Source organism: Saccopteryx leptura, chromosome 2 (genome assembly GCF_036850995.1).
Source record: "Saccopteryx leptura isolate mSacLep1 chromosome 2, mSacLep1_pri_phased_curated, whole genome shotgun sequence".
In the NCBI taxonomy this organism is placed as follows: Eukaryota; Metazoa; Chordata; class Mammalia; order Chiroptera; family Emballonuridae; genus Saccopteryx; species Saccopteryx leptura.
In genome coordinates this window covers 97,501,713-97,528,663 of record NC_089504.1, presented here as the reverse complement: position 1 = coordinate 97,528,663, position 26,951 = coordinate 97,501,713, and the positions used below count along the sequence as shown (strand labels likewise).

The 26,951-nt window shown below is 40.0% G+C and overlaps 2 protein-coding genes across 6 annotated transcripts in view; one reads left to right on the top strand and one right to left on the bottom strand.

The window, feature by feature from the left end:
• Positions 1-26,951, bottom strand: part of CENPP (centromere protein P) — a 249,256-nt gene that overhangs the window by 109,460 nt on the left and 112,845 nt on the right. The window lies entirely within an intron of this gene.
• Positions 796-26,951, top strand: ASPN (asporin). The gene is made up of 8 exons (XM_066368368.1): positions 796-1,040; positions 9,525-9,803; positions 12,382-12,494; positions 17,258-17,471; positions 18,647-18,757; positions 22,063-22,156; positions 22,579-22,717; positions 25,659-26,951. Exons 2-8 carry the CDS (start codon positions 9,554-9,556, stop codon positions 25,854-25,856), a joined length of 1,119 nt encoding a protein of 372 aa, XP_066224465.1. The 5' UTR covers positions 796-1,040; positions 9,525-9,553; the 3' UTR covers positions 25,857-26,951.

Genomic DNA, 26,951 nt, shown 5'->3' with positions numbered 1-26,951 from the left:
TATGATCCCACGCTCCAGCTGGCAACCCCATGCTCAAACGGGCAAGCACATGCTCAAGTTGATGACCTCGAGGTTTCAAACCTGGATCCTCAGCATCCCAGGCCATTGCTCTATGCCACTGCCTGATCGGGCTCAAAGGATGATGTCTTATCTGATGTAGGAATAGGGAATTCTCTCAAGGCTAAGTGGGAAAGGGTTTACTAACAATGCCTTTCTTCTCAGAAAATGGTGTCTTTCTGCTCCCAAATCCTCCCTAAAAAATCTGTGTGGTCACAGCTGATATTCTCTTGAAAAGAGAAAGTCCAAGCAAGCGTCACCTGGATTTCCAGATGTCTATGTCTGTATCAGAGCATATCAGCTGGACCTGGGGCATGACAGAGAGCTTGGTCTGTAGTTCCCAACAGGCTCACAGCAGGGATCTCAGCTTTGAAAGAAAACCTTGAGAGGTATGCTTCAGGTAACAGCTGCAGCCACCAGAAGAATATGACAGCACGGCTCCTGTCTCAGATACATCTGCAGTGTGGGTTTGTACTTCAGTAAGTATTCTTTGCTAAAATTGATAAACATGTTGTTGGTGTGTATAGAGTAATTTTTAAATTTATAATTTATAAGTATTCATTCACTTAAGAATTCTATAAAGTATTTTTCAAATCAGTTATTTCTTGAATGACTGTCAGTGCATTTTCAATGGCCAGTTGCCATGTATTATTAAACACTTTTTTTTTCTTCAGAATCTTCCAGTAGACGTCTAGAGAGTTTAGCTAGAAGTCTTGGCTACAATACAAACAGTGATGGAAAACACATGAGCAGTAACAAATTTTAATCTTGCTTCTCAGTACGAACATGGGCTAATCTGTGGAAACAGCCTATTTCAGTGTCACCCAGGGTGCGGCCACACAAGCCTCTGCTGAAGGGTGCTTTTCTTTTCTATGTAACACCTCATCTTTTCTTCTTAAATAGTACCTGAGAATATTTACATTGCATAAGTAGTACATGGTGGAAAGTTCTGCTTTCAAGAGGACTTACTCTCTTCTTACAAGGTATGTTTTCATGTATTTTTTTCACTTACTGGTATACAATTATTTTATAGTCAATAGTAAGGGGACATGAATATTATTAATATAAATGCTTACAAATTATATGATAAAGTTTCAAGTTTATCTGCATAATTTCTTAAAAATCAATACTTAATTACATATCAACCTAAAATTACTCTAGTTTTTTATGTCTTATAATATTCAATAATTATGACTTTTATTTTACAGCTAAGTGAAACCTATCATTGTGCTTTACTATTAATGTTAACATGAATTTAAACATATGTATTTCTTTATAGGAAAAATATATTACCTTAATAAATTATAAGAAATTTTAAGAATATTACAAATACATTAAATAAAATAGTAAATGTTTCTTTTGAAATGTAAAACTATAACATTTTCTAATGTATTTTTTAAACAGATGTATTATTCAAATGTGATTTTTACTTAAACACTTGAGTATTCATATTTTCCCTTGATAAAAGTCTTCCTTATTCTTATGGAATGAAATGGCACTATACAATTAAAATGGAAATCCACATAATTTCAGTAAAGAATAATGACCAGCAACAGTTTAACTAGCTCTATAGTCAATATAAAAATTAGGAACTTCTTTTCACAAAACCCATAAAGTCAGAACTTAAAGATTTCCTTTATTCCATCCCAAATTTTTTAAAATTAAATCTTAGATTTAAAAAAAATTAAACAATGTATTTGCTATTCTACTCCCTCATAATTTAAACAGAGTAGAGCAGTCTTTCTTTTTAATCTGTTCAGAGGTATGACAGCAATGAACCATGGTCACATGTGTAGGATTATATTCCAAAGAAATCTGAGGGGTCTATAGCACTCTAAAAATAAAGTACTTTTACAAATTAATTCTACCAAGAATCAGTGAGTTGTTGTAAAAAAACAAAAAAGTAATCAATATAAATCAAAAGTCCACATATGTGAAAACATCTTGAGATTTTCTTTTCAATATTTAGCAATATTGTACAGTGGTGGGAAGAAGAGAGGATGTGCAGTCCTTTATTACAACTAACTATTGCATATTAAAAAATAATAAAAAAATATTTGATACTTGATCTGAGATTTGAGACAAAGTAGATTAATTTTATAAGCACAAATTGCTTATACTACAGGAAACAGCAGAAAAATTAAATAGTAGGAGTGTTTTGTTTTTTAAGACAGCAGGAAGGCTGCTGGATATGTTTTAAAGATGATAAAGGACAAAAGTGGTATAAAGGGGAAAGCAGCCAAATAGCTCTTTAATCAAGTTCTATTTATACTTTAAAGTGAAGTTCATTGTTTCTTTAAGGAAAGTATAGTCTATAAAAGTATCAGTTTCCATAACCAAAAGGTACTGTGAGTAAGTTTCCAAATGCATGTTTGGACCTTTACCTTACTTGCTCACTCACATGGCTGTGCCTTGATTACACCTGAATTTAGTCTGGATTCCATCTGTGAACAGAGTATGTTATATAACATTTGTATACTGAAAAACTACTACTGGCACTTGTGAATTGACAGAAATACTTCCAAGGGGAAAGTTGCCAAGTATGGGATTTAAAAGCACAGTGACTTATTTTCCTAATAATAGTGTCTGAGAGGAAATACCATTTCACTTAGACAAATTTTCCATTCTAAGTTTGTGGAACATTGAAGAGAAAAACAGGAGCTTAAGCTAATTCAGAAGGACACTTCTAAGTTACATTTCCAGTCCTGAGAACCTGGGCAAACTTCTCACCCCGTCCTCTGCAAGGACAGTTTGGTTCCTCCTGGAAGTCACTGTGGGATTGAGATGTGGAGGAGGCCATGCAGCAGGGTGGACAGTGCAGGAGGGCGGAGGCTGGCCTCAGCTTCCTTAGAGGTAAAAGAGGGCAATGGGAGAAAAGTCTAACCTGTTATGGCTCGATTAATAACAGTATTAGTACCAAAACAATATTCCAAATTTTATTCTGACTAAAAGATAAAATTTTTGAAACAAAAATCCAAAGCTTTCAAATTGGGAAAATACTGAGTCTTCCTGAGAACAAGACTTAAATATTTTTAAAGTTTTAAAAATACCACAATCTAAATACTGCTAAAACTAATCTAGTAAGAGCTTGAGCTATATTAATTAATTCAAAATTTAGGCCCTGGCTGGGTAAGTTGTTGGTTAGAGCATTGTCTCAATACAACAAAGTTGCAGATTCATTTCCCAGTCAGGACAAATAAAAGAATCAAAGAATGCATAAATAAGTGGGACAAGTTGGTGTTTCTTTCTCTCTCTCCCCTTCCTCTTTTCTCTCTCTAAAATCAATAAATTAAAAAGAAAAACAAATTTTAAAGAGTATATGGTATATCCTCCCAGATACTCCAATCTTTTTCTACTGATACTAGAATAAGGTAAGGTTTGGGGTCTACAATCAATCATACTTTATCAGGACTTGACCATCTCAGATCAAGGGTGAGTTCTTCGTGGAATTAAGATTCACCTGACTTCTCTTTTCATGTAACCAGTATATGAGAATACAAAAAAGATAAGAGTAGTTTTATATGGCTAAAAGAAGACCAAACTAGTAGAGAGAGACAAGTGTGCCAGAGGCAATTTTAGTCTCAATGTAAAGATTTTTCATTGCTTCTCGGCCTTTTAGCTAGGAGCAAGTGTAGTACCAACATAAAGATTTTATCAACCACAGAAGCACAATGAAACTGGATGCCTCTCAAGGAGTACACACCTGGAGGCATGCAAGCAGAGTGCACCACTATCTGGTCCAGAATGTTCTGTAGGAAACTCTAACACTCAGAGGAAGTTCCAACTAGATGACATTTCCTGCTTCCGCAGGTCTCTCTCACTCACAGGGCAGGCCGGGAAGGCATGATAGGAGGCTGCCCCACCAGCCAGCAGACCGGAAAGCTTCCTGATTACCACAGCTGCACCACTGTCTAATTTAGCAGGCCAGAGTCTCCACCTCATCTAAAGCAGGGAGAGTCTCACATAACTAATTAGTGTAAGAAAGGAGAGCCTGGAAAGGAGAAAGGAAGAGAGGGACACTGGCTGCTGCTCCAGACCCCATCGGTGAGCTGGTCGGCAGCCCTGCAGAAGGGGATGTGGAAGAGAAACCCCACCCCACCCCCATGCCTGGCTTCTTTCTCCTCCTTCATCTGTGCCTGGCTTCCCAGTGTCCTCCCAGCTCTGTTCCTTACACCAGCGTACCTCCATGTCGGTCACATCTGCTATTGTCAGCCTGCTCCCCATCCTAGCCTGCACCTCACTTCTAAGCTCTCCTAGGTCACAGTGCAACAAGACGGCAATACGAAGTGGAAAGAAAATAAGGTTTGCAGGAGTGAAGGCAAGTCCCCGCCTGCCAGGCCACAGGGAAAGCCTACCAACACTCTGCCCACCAGGGGGCGATGCTCTGCCCATCCTGGGCGTCGCCATGTTGCGACCAGAGCCACTCTAACGCCTGAGGCAGAGGCCACAGAGCCATCCCCAGCGCCCGGGCCATCTTTGCTCCAATGGAGCCTTGGCTGCGGGAGGGGAAGAGAGAGACAGAGAGGAAAGCGCGGCGGAGGGGTGGAGAAGCAAATGGGCGCTTCTCCTGTGTGCCCTGGCCGGGAATCGAACCCGGGTCCTCCGCACGCTAGGCCAACGCTCTACCACTGAGCCAACCGGCCAGGGCTTAAACATATTTTTTAAAAGTTCTATGGTATTCTTAGGTCTATATCTCAGGTATATTAAGTCTTTTCTGGTCTAGACTGGGAAACTACAGCCCTTATACCTCTGCTCTATAAGAAAATACTGAAATTCTAACCAATCAACCAACTCAAAAACAATTTTTTTAAACCAAACTTTATTTCCCAAGGCTCAGAGTAAATAGAGCTAGGCTTTAAGAAATTGTGACCCTAAACAATTTCCCAGGAGAGTAATATGACTAGACTTTTAGCATCATTTTTTTTTTTTTTTTTTTTTTACAGAGGAGAGGGAGAGACAGAGAGAGAGAAGGGGGGAGGAGCTGGAAGCATCAACTCCCATATGTGCCCTGACCAGGCAAGCCCAGGGTTTTGAACCGGCGAACTCAGCATTTCCAGGTCGACGCTTTATCCACTGCGCCACCACAGGTCAGGCATGACTAGACTTTTAGGAGGGCAGTATGTGGAGAACTTTTTTGTTAAAGCGAGAGAGGCAGACAGACAGACAGGGACAGACAGGAAGGGAGAGAGATGAGAAGCATCAACTCGTAGTTGTGGCACCTTAGTTGTTCATTGACTACTTCTCATATGTGCCTTGACCAGGGGGTGGGGGCTACAGCAGAGCGAGTGACCTCTTGCTCAGGCCAGCGCCCTTGGACTCAAGCCAGCAACCTTTGGGCTCAAGCCAGGGACCATGGGTCAAGTCTATGATCCCATGCTTAAGCCAGTGATCCGATGCTCAAGCTGATGAACCTGTGCTCAGGCCAGATGATCTCATGCTCAAGCCAGATGAGCCCATGCTCAAGCTGGCGATCTCAGGGTTTCAAACCTCGATCCTCAGTGTCCCAGGCCGACTTTCTACCCACTGTGCCACTGTGTGGTTAGGCTGTGGGAAACTTTAATTTGTATTAACTGTTTAATACTGTAGAAATGGTAGCAAAATACAAAAGTACAGAGAGGGCAAGAGCAAAAACAATTTTCATGGCAGGCTGATATGTATTTAGAAAACAACATAATCTTTCACTCATAATCCCACTGTCTCTCTTTATTAGGTTTGTGTATTCTATTTAATCTCTTTTTCATATGCATGTGTATTTCACTGAGGTCTTTAGTTCTATTGGTCTCGAACAGTAAACTGAGGGTTATGAGGAGTAGACAGACATATAGTGGAAAATTTTACTTTCAGAGTCTGAGAACCACACATCTGGAGATTCCTCCAAACTGACTGAACCACAGTGTACACAGTCAACATAGTTTACTTGCAGTTTAGTTCTATTTAGTAACTTGGACATTTATTTTTTATTTTTTCTATTAACTCACCTGACCAACTATTAACTTTTACAACAATTCCACACATATTAGGGGCTCTGGTTATGATTTTTGAGCAGGGAAGAGAATAGGAAGGGGTGTTTCCATCGAGACTGCCTAGACGTGTTCCACTTCGCGGATTCTACCTCCTAGCACTGTGCCTGCCACATGGAGGGTACCTGATACATGTCCACTGAGAAACTCCAGCAACCTCAAACAAAGCTAGAGACAGGATCTCTCTTGTTTTTGTTTTGTTTTGTTTTTTCTTTATTTTTTAGAGAGAGGAGAGAGAGAAGGGGGAAAGGAGCAGGAAGCATCTTCTCCTATATATGCCCTGACCAGGCAAGCCCAGAGTTTCGAACCAGCAACTTCAGGGTTCCAGGTCGATGCTTTATCCACTGCACTACCATAGGTCAGGCTGAGACAGGATCTCAAATGACATTTCATTCAACAGCCTCTATGCCAAGGTCAGAAAAGGTCAAGGCAGCTACGGCTCCTGAAGGCACAGCTGCAATGCAGAACAATGTTAAAGAATAAATTAGTACTAGGGATAAGCTTTGCTTTCACTAAGGACTAAGAACTGAATTAGCTGAGAGATATGAAGATCAAGGCCAAGCTGGGGACCAAGCATTAAAGAGCCAGGAATCACAAAGAAGCCTAAGGTCAAGAAACACAATGAATAAAGTTAGTTAGGCAGCCAAGAAGCAGAAATAATGTGCCAGAGACAAAGTGACATTGGAAAAGAAGCCCAGCTGACCTTAACCAGCTACGCATGCCAAGATTCCTGGAATACACAATACCAACCCATGCTCTGGGACAGCTGACAAAAGCTGCTGGGCTTTGGGTTTCCAGCAGTCTCCTCTGTACCATACAAATCTGACCACACAACTGCTCCCATTCCTGCTCGCCCAACCCAAGCTGTGTGGGAGCCCCTTTCTGCATAGATGTTTACCAGAATACAATGTGTAGACTGGCTGGAGGGGAAGAAATGCCAGTGCGCCTGTGAGGTCACTAGATTTGGGGATAAAAGTAGAATGCTACCACATGGGCTGCATCTGAAGATGCAGAGAATGGGATAGGACACATGGATTCTAACCCGGGATCTAATATTTTCTGGCCGTGTGGCCTTGGGGAAGCCACTGAAGCTCTCTGCACATCCCCTTCCTCTTGGTTAATGTCACGGATGTATCTAGAATAAATTCTTAATTGACCCTTCCACAAGACAGTGCAGAGTTCTGAAGTGGGATTTCAGAACAGGATAATTAAAATATAAAAAGCTTTGCCATTCTCAGACATGCCCTAGCCTCTCCTCTTTCCTAGCCTTACTGAGCATAGGCTATTGCAGGGAAACCTCGTGTGGCAGACTGGCGACGTCCAGCCACCCGGGGGGCAAAATATTCACAGTGACATTTTGACTTCTAAGAATTAATAATGTAAGCTTTCCTCTGGTGATTAAAAGGAATACCACATATAAATGAATGTTTTAATTTAGTTAATTCACTTCTGATTACTAAGTACAGAAAGAGATGTTAAAGCTGATTTCTGGGTTCAGGGAAATTATAAGCAGCTTGCATGATTCAAGGATTTGGGGGCCGGGTCCTCCTCAGACTGGGCCGGCTGACTGACTCTGGAAGCCCTGATGGCTAAGGTGCTGTCTGGTTCTCAGGCAGAGCGGGCAGGGATACTGCTGGCTGACCTGACTGAGGGACATCGGGGTGAGTTCCCGCACTGGCATAAATCTGTTTCATAATACTTTTATAATTTTTGAACATTACAAAGAATGTATATTTCACAGGTGATAGTTAAAAAACCATGATCATTAAGCACACCTGGAACAATACCCACAATCAGATTAACAACAAACCCATGCTCAGGTAATCACTCATACATTCCAGTTTTGTGTGGGCTTTAAAAAATACAACCGTAAACAAACCCCCCACCCCCCCACACACACCAAAACCAAAAGGTATACAGTGGAAAGATGAGTAAGAAAGAATACTTTGTACCTCAGATGCTTTGGATTGGGTATTAGACAACGGAACAAATTAGAAGGAAGAAATCCAGATGGCACTGTGGAAAAAGTGACCACCTCTGAGAATGAGGCTGGGGATGGTGCTGGCAGAGAGCTCCATGAAAGAAAACTTTCAGACCCTGTGCCAAGGAAACGGGGAGGTTTCACCTTGAAAGTGATACAGCTATTAAGGCAATGGCAGGATTTGGGAACAGTCAGGTATGATAACTGGCTTTATTTTTAAAAAAACATTTATTAGTTTCCTAACTATACAAGTTGCACTTCATGGTCATTAAAAAAAAACAAAAACAAGCTAACAAAAAACGAACACAAGAAGTCATTCATCATTCTACTACCCAGAGATTATTATCAGTTAGGTGTATTTATGTCAATTTGGTATGGATGGATTTTTTATATTTATGAGTTAAAAAGTATTTCATTTAAAAAAAGGTATTTTATAAGGCCTTTTTTTAAATGAAAAAAAGCCACTGGCCAGTCGGCTCAGTGGATAGAGCATCTGCCCAGCATATGGACGCCCTGGGCCTGATTCCCAGTCAGGGCACATAGGAAAAGTGACTATCTGCTTCTCTCCCTCTCTCGCTTCTCTCTCTCTTCCCCTCCTGCCACCAATGGCTCAATTGATTCAAGCATGGGCCTCAGGGTTCTAAGGATGGCTTGGTTGGTCAGAGTATTGGCCCCAGACAGAGGTGGCCAGGTAGATTCTGGTGAGGGAGCATACAGGAGTCTATCTCACTATCTCCTCTCCTCTCATTTAAAAAAAAAAGTTCATGAGCCTGACTGGTGGTAGCACAATAGATAGACAGTCAACCTGGGACGCTGAGGACCCAGGTTTGAAACCCCAAAGTCACCGGCTTAAGAGAGGGCTTACCAGCTTGAGTGCGGGGTTGCTGGCTTGAGCGTGGGATCTTAGACATGACCCATGGTTGCTGGCTTGAGCCCAAAGGTAGCTGGTTTGAAACCCAAGGTCACTGGCTTGTGCAAGGGTCACTTGCTCTGCTGTAGCCACCCCACCCCCATCAAGGTACATATGAAAAAACAACCAAAAAACAACTAAAGTACCACAACTACGAGTTGATACTTCTCATCTCTCTCCCTTCCTTCTTGTCTCTTTCTCTCTTTAAAAAAAAAAAGTATTTCACAAATATACACTTTTTTATTTCACTATTTCCCTTTTACCACAGTCTAATCTTTAATTTTTTGCTATCATATATAATTCTATGATGAACATCTTCATGCATATTAGATTTCCTCAGATTAGATTCCAAAAGGTATAAATGACTAGATGAAATACAATTTTTTTAAAGCTTGTATTGCATACTGCTGAATTGCTTTCCAAAACTTTCTGTAAATTTACTCTCACACTAACGACGAATAAGAATGGCATTTCATTGTATTATTATCAGCTCTAAGAAATGTACAGTTGCAGTAATTTTATGTTTAACCATTAACCTCATCTTCTGTCTACTTAGTCTTGAACTGGTCCTGTGCACAAGGCAACATGAAGGAGTGTGTGCTCCTAGTATTCCTGGCCGTGTGCTCTGCCAAACCCTTATTTCACCCTTCATACATGACGCTTAAGGATATGATGCTGAAGGACATGGAAGACGAAGGTGATGGTGACACTGATGCTGACAACTCTCTTTTTCCAACAAGAGAGTCAATTAACCCCTTCTACCCATTCGATCTGTTTCCAACATGTCCGTTTGGATGCCAATGCTACTCAAGAGTTGTACACTGTTCTGACCTAGGTAAGAACATGTCAGCTTGTTTTGGAGAATCATGTCATTTTGACAATATTAAAAGAAAATGAAAAGTCTTCACTAAAATTTCAAAAACCAGCTCATTGAGTATGTAAGAAATTTTCATTTGAATTTTTGGGAAGTATAACAAACCCCAAGTACATCCAAACTTTTTTTAAAAGTCCATAAAATCAGCCCTGGCCGGTTGGCTCAGCGGTAGAGCGTTGGCCTAGCGTGCGGAGGACCCGGGTTCGATTCCCGGCCAGGGCACACAGGAGAAGTGCCCATTTGCTTCTCCACCCCTCCGCCGCGCTTTCCTCTCTGTCTCTCTCTTCCCCTCCCGCAGCCAAGGCTCCATTGGAGCAAAGATGGCCCCGGGCACTGGGGATGGCTCCTTGGCCTCTGCCCCAGGCGCTAGAGTGGCTCTGGTCGCAATATGGCGACGCCCAGGATGGGCAGAGCATCGCCCCCTGGTGGGCAGAGCTTCGCCCCTGGTGGGCGTGCCGGGCGGATCCCGGTCGGGCGCATGCGGGAGTCTGTCTGACTGTCTCTCCCTGTTTCCAGCTTCAGAAAAATGAAAAAAAAAAAAAAAGAAAAAAAAAGTCATAAAATCAGAGGTAAACAATGAGAATTTCATATATAGACCATTTCCTTCTCTTCCCAAATTTGAACCAAAGTACCTCCTTTTCATTTTCTTCACAAAGAATGGATGTTAGTTTCTTTATCTTTGGGTGCCAGGAGGTAGAGATTGTGCTTTCTAGGAAAACTCTACAATAACAAAATTAATCAACTGTCCTGGATAATAACTTATAGAGTAGTGAAATCTGTAATCTATATATTTAAAATTTTTACTTATTGATTGATTTTAGACAGAAAGGAAAGGAGAGAGAGAGAGAGAAACACCCCTCTAATCTATACATTTTTAAAACAATTCTCTATTTGTTTTGAGATTTGATTTTAGAACTGACTAAAGTGGCTGAACTAAATTATTTTTTAAATTCTCTTAAAAATGTGTATTTCGCTGCTGAGTACTTTATTTCCTTAATACTTCTAATGAAGGTGTTCTCAAATAGAGGGGCACACTCATACCCTGCTGAAAGAGAGGGTGTGACAGCAATTACATCAAGAGCTGCTGTATTCGCTGTTTCCATAAGAAGAGATGACTCAAATCTGCCGCACTGTAGGAAGCCACGGTCTGGCATACATCTCCTGTTCCAGGGCTGGAGGCCCAGTAGGGCTACTTCCAAAGTCCATATGAGCACATGGTGCCTTTGAAAGCTTTCGACTCATTTCCTACTGCTACAGCATTTGTGGCACTCACTAGTCAATGCTTGTTACAATCCACTCTAGAGACTTTATTTAATAAAGTATGCTATTAAAGGACAAAATGAGATAGGTGAGTGCAATTTACTTCAATTTCATGTCACCTGACAGCAGACAAGCAGTGACAGCCAGACCCAGCTAGACACCTTGTAAAAATAAATTATTGGAAAAGGTCTTTAGGTCTTTCCAGAGAACAGTGTTTTTGTCATATGCTACACTAGAAAGCCCAGCGGTCATATGAAATGACCGCTGTTCTAGATATTATAAATTGTAATTAAAATGATTTGTGCAAAGGTGTCTGCTAATTCAAACTGAATTACCCAGGGCAGGCGGCGAGGACGCCCCTTTGCTTAGTGCCCCACGGGGTTTCCCCCTTCTACTTGCTTAATTGCTTAAAGTAGAGTGCAATGAAGGAAACCACTGGCAGTACATTACTTAAGAGCCGCTGATGGCTCAATAAATAAAGGTGATTTAAATAATAAAATGTTAATTCACATGTCAAAGATCTCTTTGTACACAACATTTCTTGTGTAGATCTTTCCATCATTTTTAAGCTCGCCTTGCAGAGGACCATCAATTAAGTGTTCACATTTAATATTCATGTCACCAGAGGAATGCTCAAAAATTAAAGTTTCTCCGTTTGAAACTGTTTTAATCCTTTTTGCATTTCGGTCAGCATTACTCTGTCGTTTTTTTGCATTTCTCTCCTGCCTTTGTTCAAGGGACTCATTTTGTCGAGACAGGCTTTTTTGTCTTGCATCTGAGGCAAGCCTTGTTTCTCTATGCTCATCAGTCTCATTTTGCCGAGAAAAACGCATTTGTTCTGCGACTGAAGCAAGCCTTGTCTTTCTCTGCTCAGTGGTTTCTTTTTGTCGAGAAAGTTGTTTTTGTGCAGCTTTAGCTCCTTTTCTCTCCTCTTCAGTGCTGTATTTTCTAGGAGGCATTCTTAAAAGAAATTACGTTAAGACGTAGTTTTTATGTAAAACAGATGATTGCCAATGCAAACAAATGTTCACCTTCCCCCTGACCCGCTCAATTTGCGTTCAGCCGTGGCAACTTCACCCCATTGGCTAGTACAGTTGCGCAAGCAACCAATAAGCTATCGGTGACAGACACTTAAGCCGCATATAATAAAGATGTTAAGTCATCTATTACTTAATGGTAACCATGGGTTTTTAACAAATGCACATTTCCAACATATTAGTAGTCTCCTCTTCATCATATAAGTTATATGTAACATGAAATATGTTTGTTTATTTCTCAGGTTTGTCCTCTGTCCCAAGCAACATTCCATTAGACACTCGAATGATTGATCTTCAAAACAATAAAATTAAGGAGATCAAAGAAAATGATTTTAAAGGACTCACTTCACTTTATGTAAGAATACATGCTCATATATTCAAATATTTGAGTGTAAATATCACTGCTAAAATAATTGTTTGTATTGTGTTCATGTAAACAAGTCTTACTTTTCTGTGTGTGAAGAATGGCAAAAGCCTGTTATTTAATGGTGTTCTAGACAATGAAAAATTATAGATTTAATTCAATTAGTAATTTAATTCAACTGTTTACTGACTAACAGCTAAGCGAAGGCAGTGGGCTAAGAATTAAGTACACAGTCCTCAAATGAGTTTCTAATCTATGGTATTTAGCTCATCACAGTCACTATACACTAAAATGAATAAGATTATGATTATTTACAGAAATTCATTAGAATAATACAGTGTTAAGAAAATCTGTATCCAAACCAACTGACTTATCTAAGGCACCACCAATGTCTAATAGCAGCAGTACATGCAATATATCTAATTGACTAATATATACTTTTTGGCTTTTTTCTATACCTTTAAGGATGAAAACGAATTTTTCCTTACTATACTTATTAATATTTTAATTTTCTAAAATTTAAAAGATTTCTATTTCTCTTTTAAACATTTTGAGTCTCTAGATTTTAGAAAGTAAAATCTCTAATTTGGAATTAAATCTGGGGGAGAGCCTGATAGCACATTGTCACAGGCCTGGGGTGCCGTCTCTCCCCCTCAGCGTGGTGCTCAGCACCTGTGCTCTCCCAGGCCGTGTTTCACAATCTCATGCTGTGGCTGGAGAGAAGAAATGCAGAGCTTGTCAACTGTAGTGAAGGTGTAGCTATGAGAGGAAAAGGTAGAGATGCCATGACCACATGTTGCTGCTGCCATCCACGTCGGCCGTTATCTTCCTATATCTAAAAGACCTGTTCAGGTCACCCTGCTTGCTGTTCTCTCAGGTCAGTGTGTGTACCCTGCTGACCCATCCCAGGTGAGAGGAAAAGGAGACTACTGAGTCCTATTATGCAAACTAGTGCCTGTGTGTCAGCTAGGAGAGCAAGGACAATCAGGTGGATCATGTTCTAGGCCCCACAAGGGGTGCTCTTTACTAGGCTCTCCTGCTCAGTCCTCCTGCCAAGCCTGCCTGGAAGGGGTGACACCCGAAGGAGCCAAGCCAGCCTTCCTGAAAAGCCATTCTCTGCTCTGCACGTCCAGGCACCTGGACTCTGGGGTCTTCATTGCTCCTTTCCTTTTCAAACGTACTGTGCTCAGTTTTGGTTAAACTTTAATCATACCACTGCTTCCATACACATATACATATATAATAGATATAGATAAATATAGAATAGATATGAAGAGACAGAGAAACTGGAAAAGCATATACTTATAATTGAGGCCTCATTTAAATATTAAGACAATCGTCAGTGGCAGAGCATCGGCCTGGCGTGAGGAAGTCCCGGGTTCGATTACCGGCCAGGGCACACAGGAGAAGCACCCATTTGCTTCTCCACCCCTCCCCCTCTCCTTCCTCTCTGTCTCTCTCTCTTCCCCTCCCACAGCTGAGGCTCCATTGGAGCAAAAGATGGCCCGGGTGCTGGGGATGGCTCCTTGGCCTCTGCCCCAGGCGCTAGAGTGGCTCTGGTCGCGACAGAGCGACACCTCAGATGGACAGAGCATCACCCCCTGGTGGGTGTGCCGAGTGGATCCAGGTCGGGCGCATGCGGGAGTCTGTCTGACTGCCTCCTCGTTTCCAGCTTATAGATATATTAAGACAATCAGAAACAGAAATGCCATGATGGATTCCATCAAGGATCCCTCTAATCCACCCTATTCCCTTCAGAACATGGAAAAGTTTGGAGAACAGCAAGGCCATTGTTCTAACTTCATAAGGGAAAATATGCCTATGAATGCTTCTATAGCTTCTTCAACCTATATTCAGCTACATACCCACAATAATTAATGTCATATAATACTGAAATCATAAAAAGTTTTTAATTTAATTTGTCACATCATTATTTATTATACTTTAGGAGTATTCCAGGGATTTAGTCCATATGTATGCCTGTTAATCACTGGGAAATAAGAATCAAAAAGATGACATGAACTGTCTTAGACCTCCTTAATTTTCTTTTAGTCAATTTCTATGTGGCACTGTATTGGACAATGTGTGTTCTATAGGCAGGCAAACCTGGGCTCAAATCTCAGGTCCTCCACCAAAAATGGACACTGGGAAGGCAGTTTACCACTAAGCCCAACCTTGTTCAGCCATGAAAGGAGTGTAATGACAGCATGAAATTCAGAATGCTTATTTAGACCAGATGAATGAATACAAGTAAGGTGCTCAGCATGCAATCACTTACTATTTATTGCCACCAGCCTAGTATTTCCAGACTGGCCAATGTACAAATACAAAGTACTTTTCAAAGCACATACTTTATAGTATCACTGGTACCTGTCTTTAAAGAGAGTCAATGTGTTTTTTAGGTATTCTGTAAATCCTCCATATTATGTTCTATTTGCTTGGTTAGCGTTGTGGTTCTTACACAAAGGACTATACAGCACTAGAGAATGAGTGAGATCATTACACACACATACTCACACTCACAGTTCACTTCTAGCCCATTTTTACAGTCACGTTCATCATACTGCCCTACTTCTGAAAGGCAATACTCTTCTCATCTTCTGGCCTCACACAGAACCACACTGTGTAGGGCTCTGTGACTGCCACTTTTGGAATTTTATATAAAAGCCAACACTGAAAGTACAGCTTAACTGAAGACAGTCTGCACACCTACTTTGCTGCGGCAGCATTTGATGGCACTACATGAACATTCTCACCCCATTCTGTACTACTTCTACTTCCTTTCATGAGTCTCTGGCAGCTGCATGCCCCAACCAGAGAGGGAGAAAAACACCAAACCTCAGGGGTCTAGGCACACATTCCCTGCAGGGCTCCTTCCAGGGGCAGCCCACAGGAAGTACACAGCAAGGACAGCAAGGTGTGGAGGGCAGGAGGCTGGGCCCCACAGGAGGCAAGTCACTGTGCCTGTTTCATCACTGAAGGGAACGACATATTTTTGCTAAGTTGACTTCTGAGATTGAATGAGGGTTCACCAAGTTGTTAAATCCCTCCTGCTCAGCCTCATATTTCAGTAAAGGAAAAGAGAACAAACTCTTCGTTGACATCGTACATTCAGAAAGGAGTACATTTTACCATTTAGTAACAAAATGTAGTTTCATCTGTTTTCTTAGGCTTAACTTTTCTCAGGTAAATATTTTAATAGTAGTGATATGTCTGAAAGAAGGGCAAGAAAAGGGAGCAGCAAAGAGCTACAGGGAAATGAATAAACAATGAAGAGAATTTAACTGCCAAGGCATCTATTTGCATAGGCATATTACTCAGTCTGCAAACACAGGGAAGACTGCTGTAGAATGGGGCTGGGGATAAAATGCATGAAAGGAATGCATCTAGAGCTGCTGCCCCCTGGAAGAATGAGAGACCCTAGATTGGTAGAGAGGGATAAAACTCCTAAGGAATGCTAAGCCTCCTGTATCACCCTGGGGAAACACCGTTACACCCTTGTAAAATCTGGCAGTAAAAGAAGGAGTAAGCTATGCTCATTTTGCAGTGAAAATAATTACTAGGAGGGGGAAGGGAGTAAAGAGGGGCAAATATATGGTGGCAGAAAATGATTTGACTTCAGGTGATGAGCACACAATGCAATCAACAATTCAAATGCTACAGAGATGTTTACCTGAAACCCTAAATTTAATTTCTAAATAAAAATAAAATAATTATTAGTGAATTATTAGTGAGACTGATAAGTCTTGGTTACCAAGGGCTTTTCCAGTTTTCATTCCGAAGTTCCCACAACCCCCAGGGCGGACATAGTCGCAGTCAGCACCCTCCACAGGGCACACAGGGCCTGTCTGTGAAGAATGCAGTCAGAGTTGCTACAAGTTCCTTTACTCTCAGGGGTTGCTGCGTCCTCTAAAGGGCGCTGCATGTCACACTGAAAAATAACCATGGGACTGAGAAAGGGCTGAGTCTCTGCAGGACCCACCACTCTCTCTCCAATGTCTTAAATATGTCTGATACTTTGTAGGAGTTTGTTTTCCTGATAGATCTATATTCTAGGAAAAATGGTAAAATTAGGAAATATGAAAGAAGTGAAGTTAAACTTAATTTTGCATTGTGAAGAGAAATTTTTTTTTTTACAGGGACAGAGAGAGAGCGAGTCAGAGAGAGGGATAGACAGACAGGAATGAAGAGAGATGAGAAGCATCAATCATCAGTTTTTTGTTGCGACACCTTAGTTTTTCATTGTTTGCTTTCTCATGTGTGCCTTGACCGCGGGCCTTTGGCAGACCGAGCGACCTTGGGTCCAAGCTGGTGAGCTTTTTGCTCAAACCAGATGAGCCTGCGCTCAAGCTGGCGACCTCGGGGTCTTGAACCTGGGTCCTCCACATTCCAGTCCGATGCTCTATCCACTGCGCCACCGCCTGGTCAGGCTAAGGCAAGATAAAGAAAATATTATCAACCTCTGCCATAAAGGAAAGTTTCTAGAAACAGGAGAAGGGCCTCAACCATGTGAACACATCACCTACTCAAAGTAAACCACAGGCACAAAACCAATCATTAAAGTTTTGCATTTGTTCCAACTCACTAGCCAAAATTTTTTTTTAAATTTAGATTGGGCTGAGGAATTATTTACACAGAATCAAGTACTCAAAATGACATAATTTCACTGATTTCCACGAGTGACTAATCACTATAGAATACTGGTCAAGTCAATTCACTTCCTAACATGGTGTAACTTTTTATGTTCCAATTAGGCTTTGATCCTGAACAACAACAAGCTGATAAAGATTCACCCAAAAGCCTTTCTAAGCACAAAGAAGTTGAGAAGACTGTATCTGTCTCACAATCAACTAACTGAAATACCTCTTAATCTTCCCAAATCATTAGCAGAACTCAGAATTCATGATAATAAAGTTAAGAAAATAAAAAAGGAAACATTCAAAGGAATGAATGCTTTACATGTTCTGGGTAAGGTTTTGCAAATAAATGGGACAATTAGAAACTATAAGTAATACACAGCGGTAGACATTTTCATTATCATTAACAACTTTTAAAGCTAATAATTTCCAAAATTAGCTTTTTGAATCTAATAACCTTTACCTAGATAATCCATTTACAAATCAACTAAAATGTTAAAATTTATAGCATATAAAGATGACTTTTGTAACACACACACACACAAACTCAAGAAGCCCTCCCCCCTTTAAGATTTTATTTATTGATTTTAGAGAGAGGAGAGAAAGGCAGAGGGGAAGGAGTGGGAAGCATCAACTTGTAGCAGCTACTTCTCGTATGGGCCCTGACCAGGCAAGCCCAGGGTTTCGAATCTGGAACCTCAGCATTCCAGGTCCACACCCTGTTCACTGTGTCAACACAGGTCAGGCAAGAATTTTCTCTTAAATAACTAGTGTGGCTTCTGTTTTCTGACTGCATCCTAATTGGTAAAATCTATTATTATTATTATTATTAAATTTAAAAGTAGCATTTTTGATGTATGTATACTACTCAAATATATAGTGTAGAAAATTAATTCAGGTATTATTGCCTGGAATGTACATCTAACTGTTCATTCTCTGTTTTATTATTATTGAGCTAAGGACTTTTCTGATGTATATGTTAAATTCCACTCTATTTGTTCAAACCCACTGAACCCATCTCCGCCTAAAATACCCACTGAAAATTCCTAACCATATTCTCATTCATTTATTCACTTATTTCATTCAACCAAGTACCTGGTACATACCAAATAGCCTCACTTACTGGCATTTCCTCAGTTATCTTTCTGTTAGTCAAGAAACAATTCCTAACTGACCTATACACGTTTAGGTAACAATTAATGTACAGGCAAAAACAAATATTTTGATTTCTATGAAGAATCATCTTTGTTTCTAATGTAATATTACTTCAATGAATCCTTGGTCATGCTTATGATTGGAAGAGAGTGATGTTATTGATTAGTAATTCAAAGCAAAATAGTAAACTTGTTATATATTCCAGCCTATGTAATACAAAGTAGTCTTTTTCTGAGAGTGACAAAAAGTAAGTAAATAGACATAGAAACAGACACACTGAGCAAAACATCACTGCATTGTGGGTTTCCACTTACAACATATGTGTTATAATTATGTGATTTCTCCCCACAGAAATGAGTGCAAACCCTCTTGAAAGTAATGGGATCGAGCCAGGGGCATTTGAAGGGGTGACAGTGTACCATATCAGAATTGCAGAAGCAAAACTGACCTCAATTCCTAAAGGTTTGTGTTTATTTAAGATAAAATTGGGTTTTTTTTCATGTTCAACCTTAAAGGGACATTAAGTATAATGCTATAACCTCTATACACTGTAAAAACTGCACTGTAATTAGAATTGTTTTTATCAGTGTATCAGGTTGGTGTAATATGAAGTTGAGTGTTTTCTCATGCACAACGTGAAGGGCCATATGCAGTACTTTTCTTTTTGTCAGTTTGAAACCAGAATCTTTATTTCCCCAGTGAGAATAAATATTAAGAAGAAATAAACTTCTTATTTTCCTTCTCTTTCCTGATACTTATTCATCTATACTCGGTCATTCTGTAAAATACCTGTTACAGGTGAGAACTCTGTAGAAAAAAGAAGACGCATGGGGCCAGAGACTCTTGTCCCAGCTGTGCAGGAGTGGTTTGCCCAGCCGGCCCTATGAGGCCAGACTAGGACAGACGCTGGCTCTGGCAGGGACCAGCATGAACTCGGGGCAAAGTGCTCATCTGCTGCTTCACAGAGCTGTTGTGCAGTAGAGAGTCAATGTACAGTAAGGTCTGAGCACGATGTTTGGAGCCTGGTAAACACCATCTTGTGACATAACTACCACCAGAATAAATACCTCATTCTTTATCATCTCACCTGAATCTGGAACCTCAAAGTAAAATGCTCCTTAAGTGTGCTGTCGGACTAATTTTCTAACGCAATACTCCAAGCTCCTAGCTGATGATTACCTTACTAGGACTGCCTTTCTCAGGAAGCATGCTCTCTCTCTGCTAGGATGGCTGCCTGGATCAGAAATAATCCCTATGGTTAATAATACATTTTTCGTTCATATGACTCTGCCTTTCAGGATCCACAGCTAAAGCTGCAAGTTCACCATAACCCCTTTTCTACTATCCATCCCATCCAGATGATTAATAAAACAAATATAAATTGATAATTTAAAAGATACAGGCCCTCCCACCCATGTAAAAATTAAATAAAAAAAAAAAAGATACAAGCCCTGACTGGATAGCTCAGTTGGTTAAAGCATTGTCCTAATATGCTAAGGTCGGCCCTGGCCGGTTGGCTCAGTGGTAGAGCGTCGGCCTGGCGTGCAGGAGTCCCAGGTTCGATTCCCGGCCAGGGCACACAGGAGAAACGCCCAACTGCTTCTCCACCCCTCCCCCTCTCCTTCCTCTCTGTCTCTCTCTTCCCCTCCCGCAGCCAAGGCTCCATTGGAGCAAAGATGGCCCGGGCGCTGGGGATGGCTCCTTGGCCTCTGCCTCAGGCGCTAGAATGGCTCTGGATGCAACAGAGCGACGCCCCAGAGGGGCAGAACATCGCCCTCTGGTGGGCATGCCGGATGGATCCCGGTCGGGCGCATGCGGGAGTCTGTCTGACTGCCTCCCCGTTTCCAGCTTCGGAAAAATGAAAAATAATAATAATAATAATATGCTAAAGTCACTGTTCAATCTGCGGTTGGGACACATACAAGAGTAGACTAGAAAATCCATACATGAATAGACAGCAGGTTGATGTTTCTCTGTCTCTCTCTCTCTCTTTACCTTCTCCAGGCTCTAGGGAGGAATCCCCTCAAGTTGTACAAACCCAAGAAGGTTTCCTGACTCCTCAACACAACAGATAGTTCTCTCTTCTTTGACTTGCTACAACATACTCTAGAATAGGCTGGTGCACTCGATGAAAACTTTCTAGTGATTTCTGTATGCATGATGGATTTGCTCAACTAATGCATAAGGTCTTTTAAAAAACAACCTTTTCTTTTACATATTGAAGTGAGTATATAGAAATTAGAATCCTTTCAGTTTAGAATTATTTTCCTGCTCTCTACTTTTAAAATTCAAAGTAGATTCTAGAATAAACATAAATTCAGCCATGAAGAATATTCATATTATAAGGATGCTTCAATTACCTTCATCAATCTTTACCACTAATATAGTAAGGAAATGTTTCAGTAGGAGTTGGAAAAAAAAGAACACTTTTCCCAGCTAGCTAACTAGAAACTTTGGTGACAAATAATATCTCACATTTTTAATACTAAGTGTTACATATAATACCAGGTCTTAAAAAGGATTAATAAAATGAACTCTGACAGAATTTTCTGGTGAGCCTCTTAAACTCCAGCTTCAGTTAATCTGGGGAGGCTGGAGTCAGAAGATGCAGGTACAAGAAAAAGAGAAGGTGAAAATATTCACTGGGTCCCTGCTATGGGCCTGGTGGAGCTGGCTGATTAAGCAATTAAGAGAGGCTTCTCTTATGCAGAAATTCCTATAAAATAAAAAGAATACTGCAATAGTCTGTATCTAGATCTACTAGGTCCTAAGAAATACGGGGCTAGAGGACCATAATAAACTATCATGTGGAAGCTATCAGCCCAACCCACAAATGTGTATCTCAAATAAATCAATATCTGAAACAAATGAATAGAAAAGGGAGAAAAGGAGGAAGAATGTAATAGAAGAACAGATTTAAGGAGATATAAGAATCAAATAAATGTATTCTGTAAACTTTATTAGGATCCCGACTTAAATAAACTAACTATAAAACAATATGTTTGAGATCATTAGAGAAATAAGTATTAGAGGATAGTAAATTATTATTACTAATTTTGTTAATGTGACACTGAATGATTAGTTACATGTATCTAGTAAACTCTTTACAGGCAAATAACAATAGGTATAGAATTTAATTTTAAATATGCCAGCAAAAAAAGTGAATAAATAAAACTTTTAAAATAATCAATAATCAGGGAAGCGAGGTTGGGGGAGGCCTGGGTGAAAATGGTAAAGGGATTAAGCAAAAACAAAAACAAAAAAACCAAACTCATAGGCACAGATAAGAGTATGGTGATTAACAAAGGGGAAAAGGGGGTAGGGAGAAGGTAGAAGAGGGAAAAGGGGCATAAATGCTTACAGAAGGAGACTTGAGTTGAGGTGGTGAACACACAATACAATATACAGGTGATGTATTATGGTATTGTACAGTTAAAACATAATTTTATTAACCAATATCACCTCAAAAATTCAATTAAAAATAAAAAAATCAATTAAAATAATCAATAAGTAATGGGATAGATGAAATAAGAATAATCAATCATTTAAGATTGGAAAAATTAAGATACTTGTTGAAGCTGGGCAACAGCATGATGGTTCATAACACTAACTTCCATTTTTGTGTGTGTTTAAAATTTTCCATAATAAAAAGTTTAAAAAAAAAGATCCCTAAAATATTACATAATATAATGTGAAACTTAACAAGTAAATAACCAATGGGACTTGATATTACTTGACCTAACATATATTTCTTTCCTTATCATTAGAACTACCATCAACTTTATTAGAGCTTCATTTAGATCATAATAAAATTTCAACTGTGGAACTTGAGGATTTTAAACGCTACAAAGATCTGCAAAGGTAAAAATTCCCCAAATCCTAACTTAGAAGTGGTAGTCTATATGATGAAGAAATCAATGAAATTTCTTGGAGAAGGTGTAACAGGGACCTAATCAAGATGATCATTGTTGCTACTAGAGAGTGAAGGAAAAACAAGAAGGAACTGTTATTATTCTGTCTTGATGATGGAAGAGGGCACCAAGTAGAAGGAGAGGCACTTTCCAAATGTCCCTTTTTTGAATATAGGTTACATAAAGAATTTTCCAACAGGGAAAGAGAGGACTGTTAACATACTGAAATAAGCTATTAAATAAAACCATGAAATATTGTTCTATGAACACATATATAAAAAGAACAGGTTTTTATTTCTAACTCCATTGTGTTTTTAGCTAACTGTATCACACCATTTGCTTAAGAGTTGCTGAATTTTATATCACTTTCAGGCTGGGCCTAGGAAACAACAAAATCACAGATATTGAAAATGGAAGTCTTGCTAACATACCACGCATAAGAGAAATACACTTGGAAAACAATAAACTAAAAAAAATCCCATCAGGATTACAGCAGTTGAAATATCTCCAGGTAAAACATTCTAGTTGTGTTTTATATTGTATAGATATCAGTACTTTTCTTTGTTTTTATGAAACCTATTAGTACCTAACAAAAAGACAAAGCAGGCCCTGGCCGGTTGGCTCAGTGGTAGAGCGTCGGCCTGGCATGCAGAGGTCCCGGGTTCGATTCCCGGCCACGGCACACAGGAGAAGCGCCCATCTGCTTCTCCACCCCTCCCCCTCTCCTTCCTCTCTGTCTCTCTCTTCCCCTCCCGCAGCGAGACTCCATTGGAGCAAAGATGGCCCGGGCGCTGGAGATGGTTCCTTGGCCTCTGCCCCAGGAGCTAGAGTGGCTCTGGTCGCAAGAGAGCGACGCCCCGGAGGGGCAGAGCATCGCCCTCTGGTGGGCAGAGCGTCGCCCCCTGGTGGGCGTGCCGGGTGGACCCCGGTCGGGTGCATGCGGGAGTCTGTCTGACTGTCTCTCCCCGTTTCCAGCTTCAGAAAAATACAAAAAAAAAAAAAAAAGACAAAGCAAGGGTAAAGCAGGAGGGCATTAGGAGAATGGTTTCTATAAAAACGTCAACTAAACCTCTCAGGTACCCATTTCCAGTCTTCTCTTTCTCCAACTGAAACTGCTAAGGCCATTGTAGCAGAGGCACCAGCTAATTTCAGGGTTCTAGGGTGGCAGTGGCTATGTGAAGGCAGGCCTGGTCAGGAGGAAACCAAGTAAAACTATGTACCCTTTCATTCTGGAAACATTTAATGAAGGCAGACTGTGGATGAGGTCCTAGTATTTTCACTACCAATGTGGTACTAGATTAGAAGAATGTAATCTTTTTTTTTTTTTCATTTTTCCGAAGCTGGATACGGGGAGGCAGTCAGACAGACTCCCGCATGCGCCCGACCGGGATCCATCCGGCATGCCCACCAGGGGGCGATGTTCTGCCCCTCTGGGGCGTCGCTCTGTTGCATCCAGAGCCATTCTAGCACCTGAGGCAGAGGCCACAGAGCCATCCCCAGTGCCTGGGCCATCTTTGCTCCAATGGAGCCTTGGCTGCGGGAGGGGAAGAGAGAGACAGAGAGGAAGGAGAGGGGGAGGGGTGGAGAAGCAGATGGGCGCTTCTCCTGTGTGCCCTGGCCAGGAATCGAACCCGGGACTCCTGCATGCCAGGCCGACGCTCTACCACTGAGCCAACCGGCCAGGGCAAATGTAATCTTTTTTAAAAATTCAGGCCAGAATATAAAATCAAAAGTCGGTGTTTGGAACATCATAGGTTTGCATTTCTAGCTCTTTATTAGTAAAAATCCTTTCCCTCTAACCAGGCAACTCCTGACCAGCTGGGAGGGGCCACAGACTCTTTGGAGAATCACATGAAGATCCTCCCAAGAACAAAAATGAAGACAATATTTTGCACATAATTTTATAAGTTTCACAGATCTCCCCGATTTTCATCTATGGACCTCAAATTAAGAATCCCTACTTAATCCCATTTCACTTTAGTTAATTTTTCTCATGTGTTCTTGCTATACAAAGTTCTCATCTTACAAGAAGCAAAAATATACTGAGAACAAAGCTGGGCTTTGAGCTACTTGCTTCTAGATTTCTTTACTATTTATCTTTAAACAAGTATTGTTAACTACACTATTTTTGAAATGCAAGTCATCAAACTGGATGTACTTGCTACCTGCAGGTGTTCATCTGAATGTTACAACTCTGACTTTTTCAAGTGCTAGAGTTAAATATCTATTGTGAACCAGCTAGCATGACCTGCCTATACCTCGAGCTGTCCCATCTTTGCATACTCTACAACTCTGATCCCAGCTTCTGGGTGCGCTTATATCTATTACCCACACCCTTGCCAGGATTTTAGAAAAATGAATAGAATTATAACATAAACAGAGAGCACGACAAGTCATAAAGGTACAATTCAATGAATGTCCACAAAGCAAACAGAGACATGTCCAGACTTTTTCATTCCCAGAGATGTCAGCACTATGGGAAGCTCCATCTGCACTGACACTGGAAATGCTCAGGAAACAGGGAAAGCATCTGTTACAATATCCCCAAGAAGGAGGGTAGAGGGGACTCCAGCACCAAATGTACAGGTTTAATAATGCCTTGAGTTCTCATGACTGGATCAGATCGATCTCACCAAGACAGAAAGGCAGAACCTAGAGTAACAGCCAGAACCAATGTCTTCACTTTGCCAGTAAAAAGGTCCTACTTTTTATATGACAAAGTGCTGTCGGTTTAGTAGATAGTTTTTACTTCCCCAAAATTTCAGTGGCCGAAAAGGTCCAAAGAAGGCGTTTACAGCAATGTTAAAGGGAATGAAGGGAAGTTTCTATATTGTCTATCCTGAGTAATAATTTAATTTAAAGACACATACACAGCATAAAAAATTATATTTTCTCCACTGGTGAAGATTCAACTTATTGATGCTGTATTACAGATATGTATTGAAGATGTCGACAGACATATTTTTCTATAAAACAACTCACAGAAATGCAGTTGTTTCTGCAGAAGTTGCACTTCTGTCTCTTGATCATAGAAAACGCTAAAAAGTATTGTTAACTACACTATTTTTGAGTCCATATTGCAAGTCTAATTCTTGAAGCATTAAGTTCCATTATTCTACTCATTTCTAATACTTTTAAAACACATTATTGCAATATGGCACTGAAGTGAACACGCACACACCTATGTAAGTATAGAGAAGCCATGCTGATCAGGTAGTGTGTTCTAGGCGTTGGCAGGAGTCCTGCATCACACCTCACACATAGAGCACTCTTGTGTATACCACATGATCCTGACATGTTAAATTTAGTTTTTAAAAGGCATAAGTGAGTACATACATTTAAAGTGAAATACATTCAAATTAGTGTAAAATAAAGCCATGAAGTATAAATAGAATATGTTCTTTTAACATTTGCTGTGTATTTTATATCCTTTCTTTTCCCCTACTCAACAGGTAATCTTCCTTCATCATAATTCAATTATGAAAGTAGGAGTGAACGACTTCTGCCCAACAGTGCCAAAGATGAAGAAATCTTTATACAGTGCAATAAGTTTATTCAACAACCCGATGAAGTACAGGGAAGTACAACCTGCAACATTTCGTTGTGTTTTGAGTAGAATGAGTGTTCAGCTTGGGAACTTCAGAAAATAATAATTAGTAATTAATAATATCCACTTAACATAAAATTAAAAAATTGTTACATTTGGTATACTTGAACTCTATCAATAATGGTAGTATTATGCTCAGAAGCAAAAATCTATTCCTATGTGGTGTGTCCAGTGACTTACTGTAAGACAAAAAATTTTACTGTAAGACAAAGAATTTTGCAAAACTATTGATACAGCAGAATTAAGAAAAACAAGTATTGATTACAGTTTTCTTTTGCATACAAATGATTTTACATAAATCTCATGCTTAAATATTCTTTCTCAGAAATATAAGACACTCAGTATTTAACACTTTGTTATCAAGTGTGTTTTTAAAAGAACTGTACTGTAAATGGAATGCTTCACTTAGCAAAATCTGTGCTCTTTAATTTGCAGTTCAAAAAAACCAAAATGGACAAGGAGAGTGATAGGAAGAATACATTATGTTGTTCTTACTTTTTAATAACTTGGGTCGTACTGTAATATTCCTAATTATGTTAAGGTATGGTTTGATATAATCTTATTCAAGCTCTCATGTCTTAGAGCCTTATTTTCTTTGTGTTTAAAACTAACCCTTTATAATGAAACCTTCAGTAAGTGTTTATGACCAACTCAACAGATGGTATTCATAAGGGCTGGGTTTTGCACTATGGCACCTGCTTTTCTTTTTCATTATTATTACTCAATTATAAAATCTTTAGAAAATGTGTAGTGGATGTTTATATAAAACCTGTAACTCACTCTTTTTATTATCACAGTTATTACAAGCTTTTACGAGTATGTCCGTTGTTAGGCTATGTAACGTTGTCACCTCGATGCTAAGGAATATTTTTGAACTGTCCCTCTGTGAGGTCTTGTTGGAAGAGCTTGGACACTCTAAATTCTACAGCAAATTGTCTCCTTAAGGATGCACAGACTGGATAACACTGAAAAACACATCTGGTATTATTAAAGAGGCAGAGCATTAAATAAAACACAAAGAAATTAAAAGCTCTGAATAAAACTTAAAAGGACTCACATATTTTTTTATTGACATTCAACATAAGTTCAGTAAAACTAGAAAATCAGGAAAACATTAAAATATTGGTTTGAAATAAAA

What these genes read in the sequence shown, in the direction of transcription:
- ASPN (XM_066368368.1), top strand. Translation starts at nt 9,554, where the DNA reads ATGAAGGAGTGTGTGCTCCTAGTATTCCTGGCCGTGTGCTCTGCCAAA. An exon ending in CGCTACAAAGATCTGCAAAG is followed by an intron (nt 22,157 to 22,578) that starts GTAAAAATTCCC and finishes TATCACTTTCAG; the next exon opens with GCTGGGCCTAGGAAACAACA. An exon ending in AGCAGTTGAAATATCTCCAG is followed by an intron (nt 22,718 to 25,658) that starts GTAAAACATTCT and finishes CCTACTCAACAG; the next exon opens with GTAATCTTCCTTCATCATAA.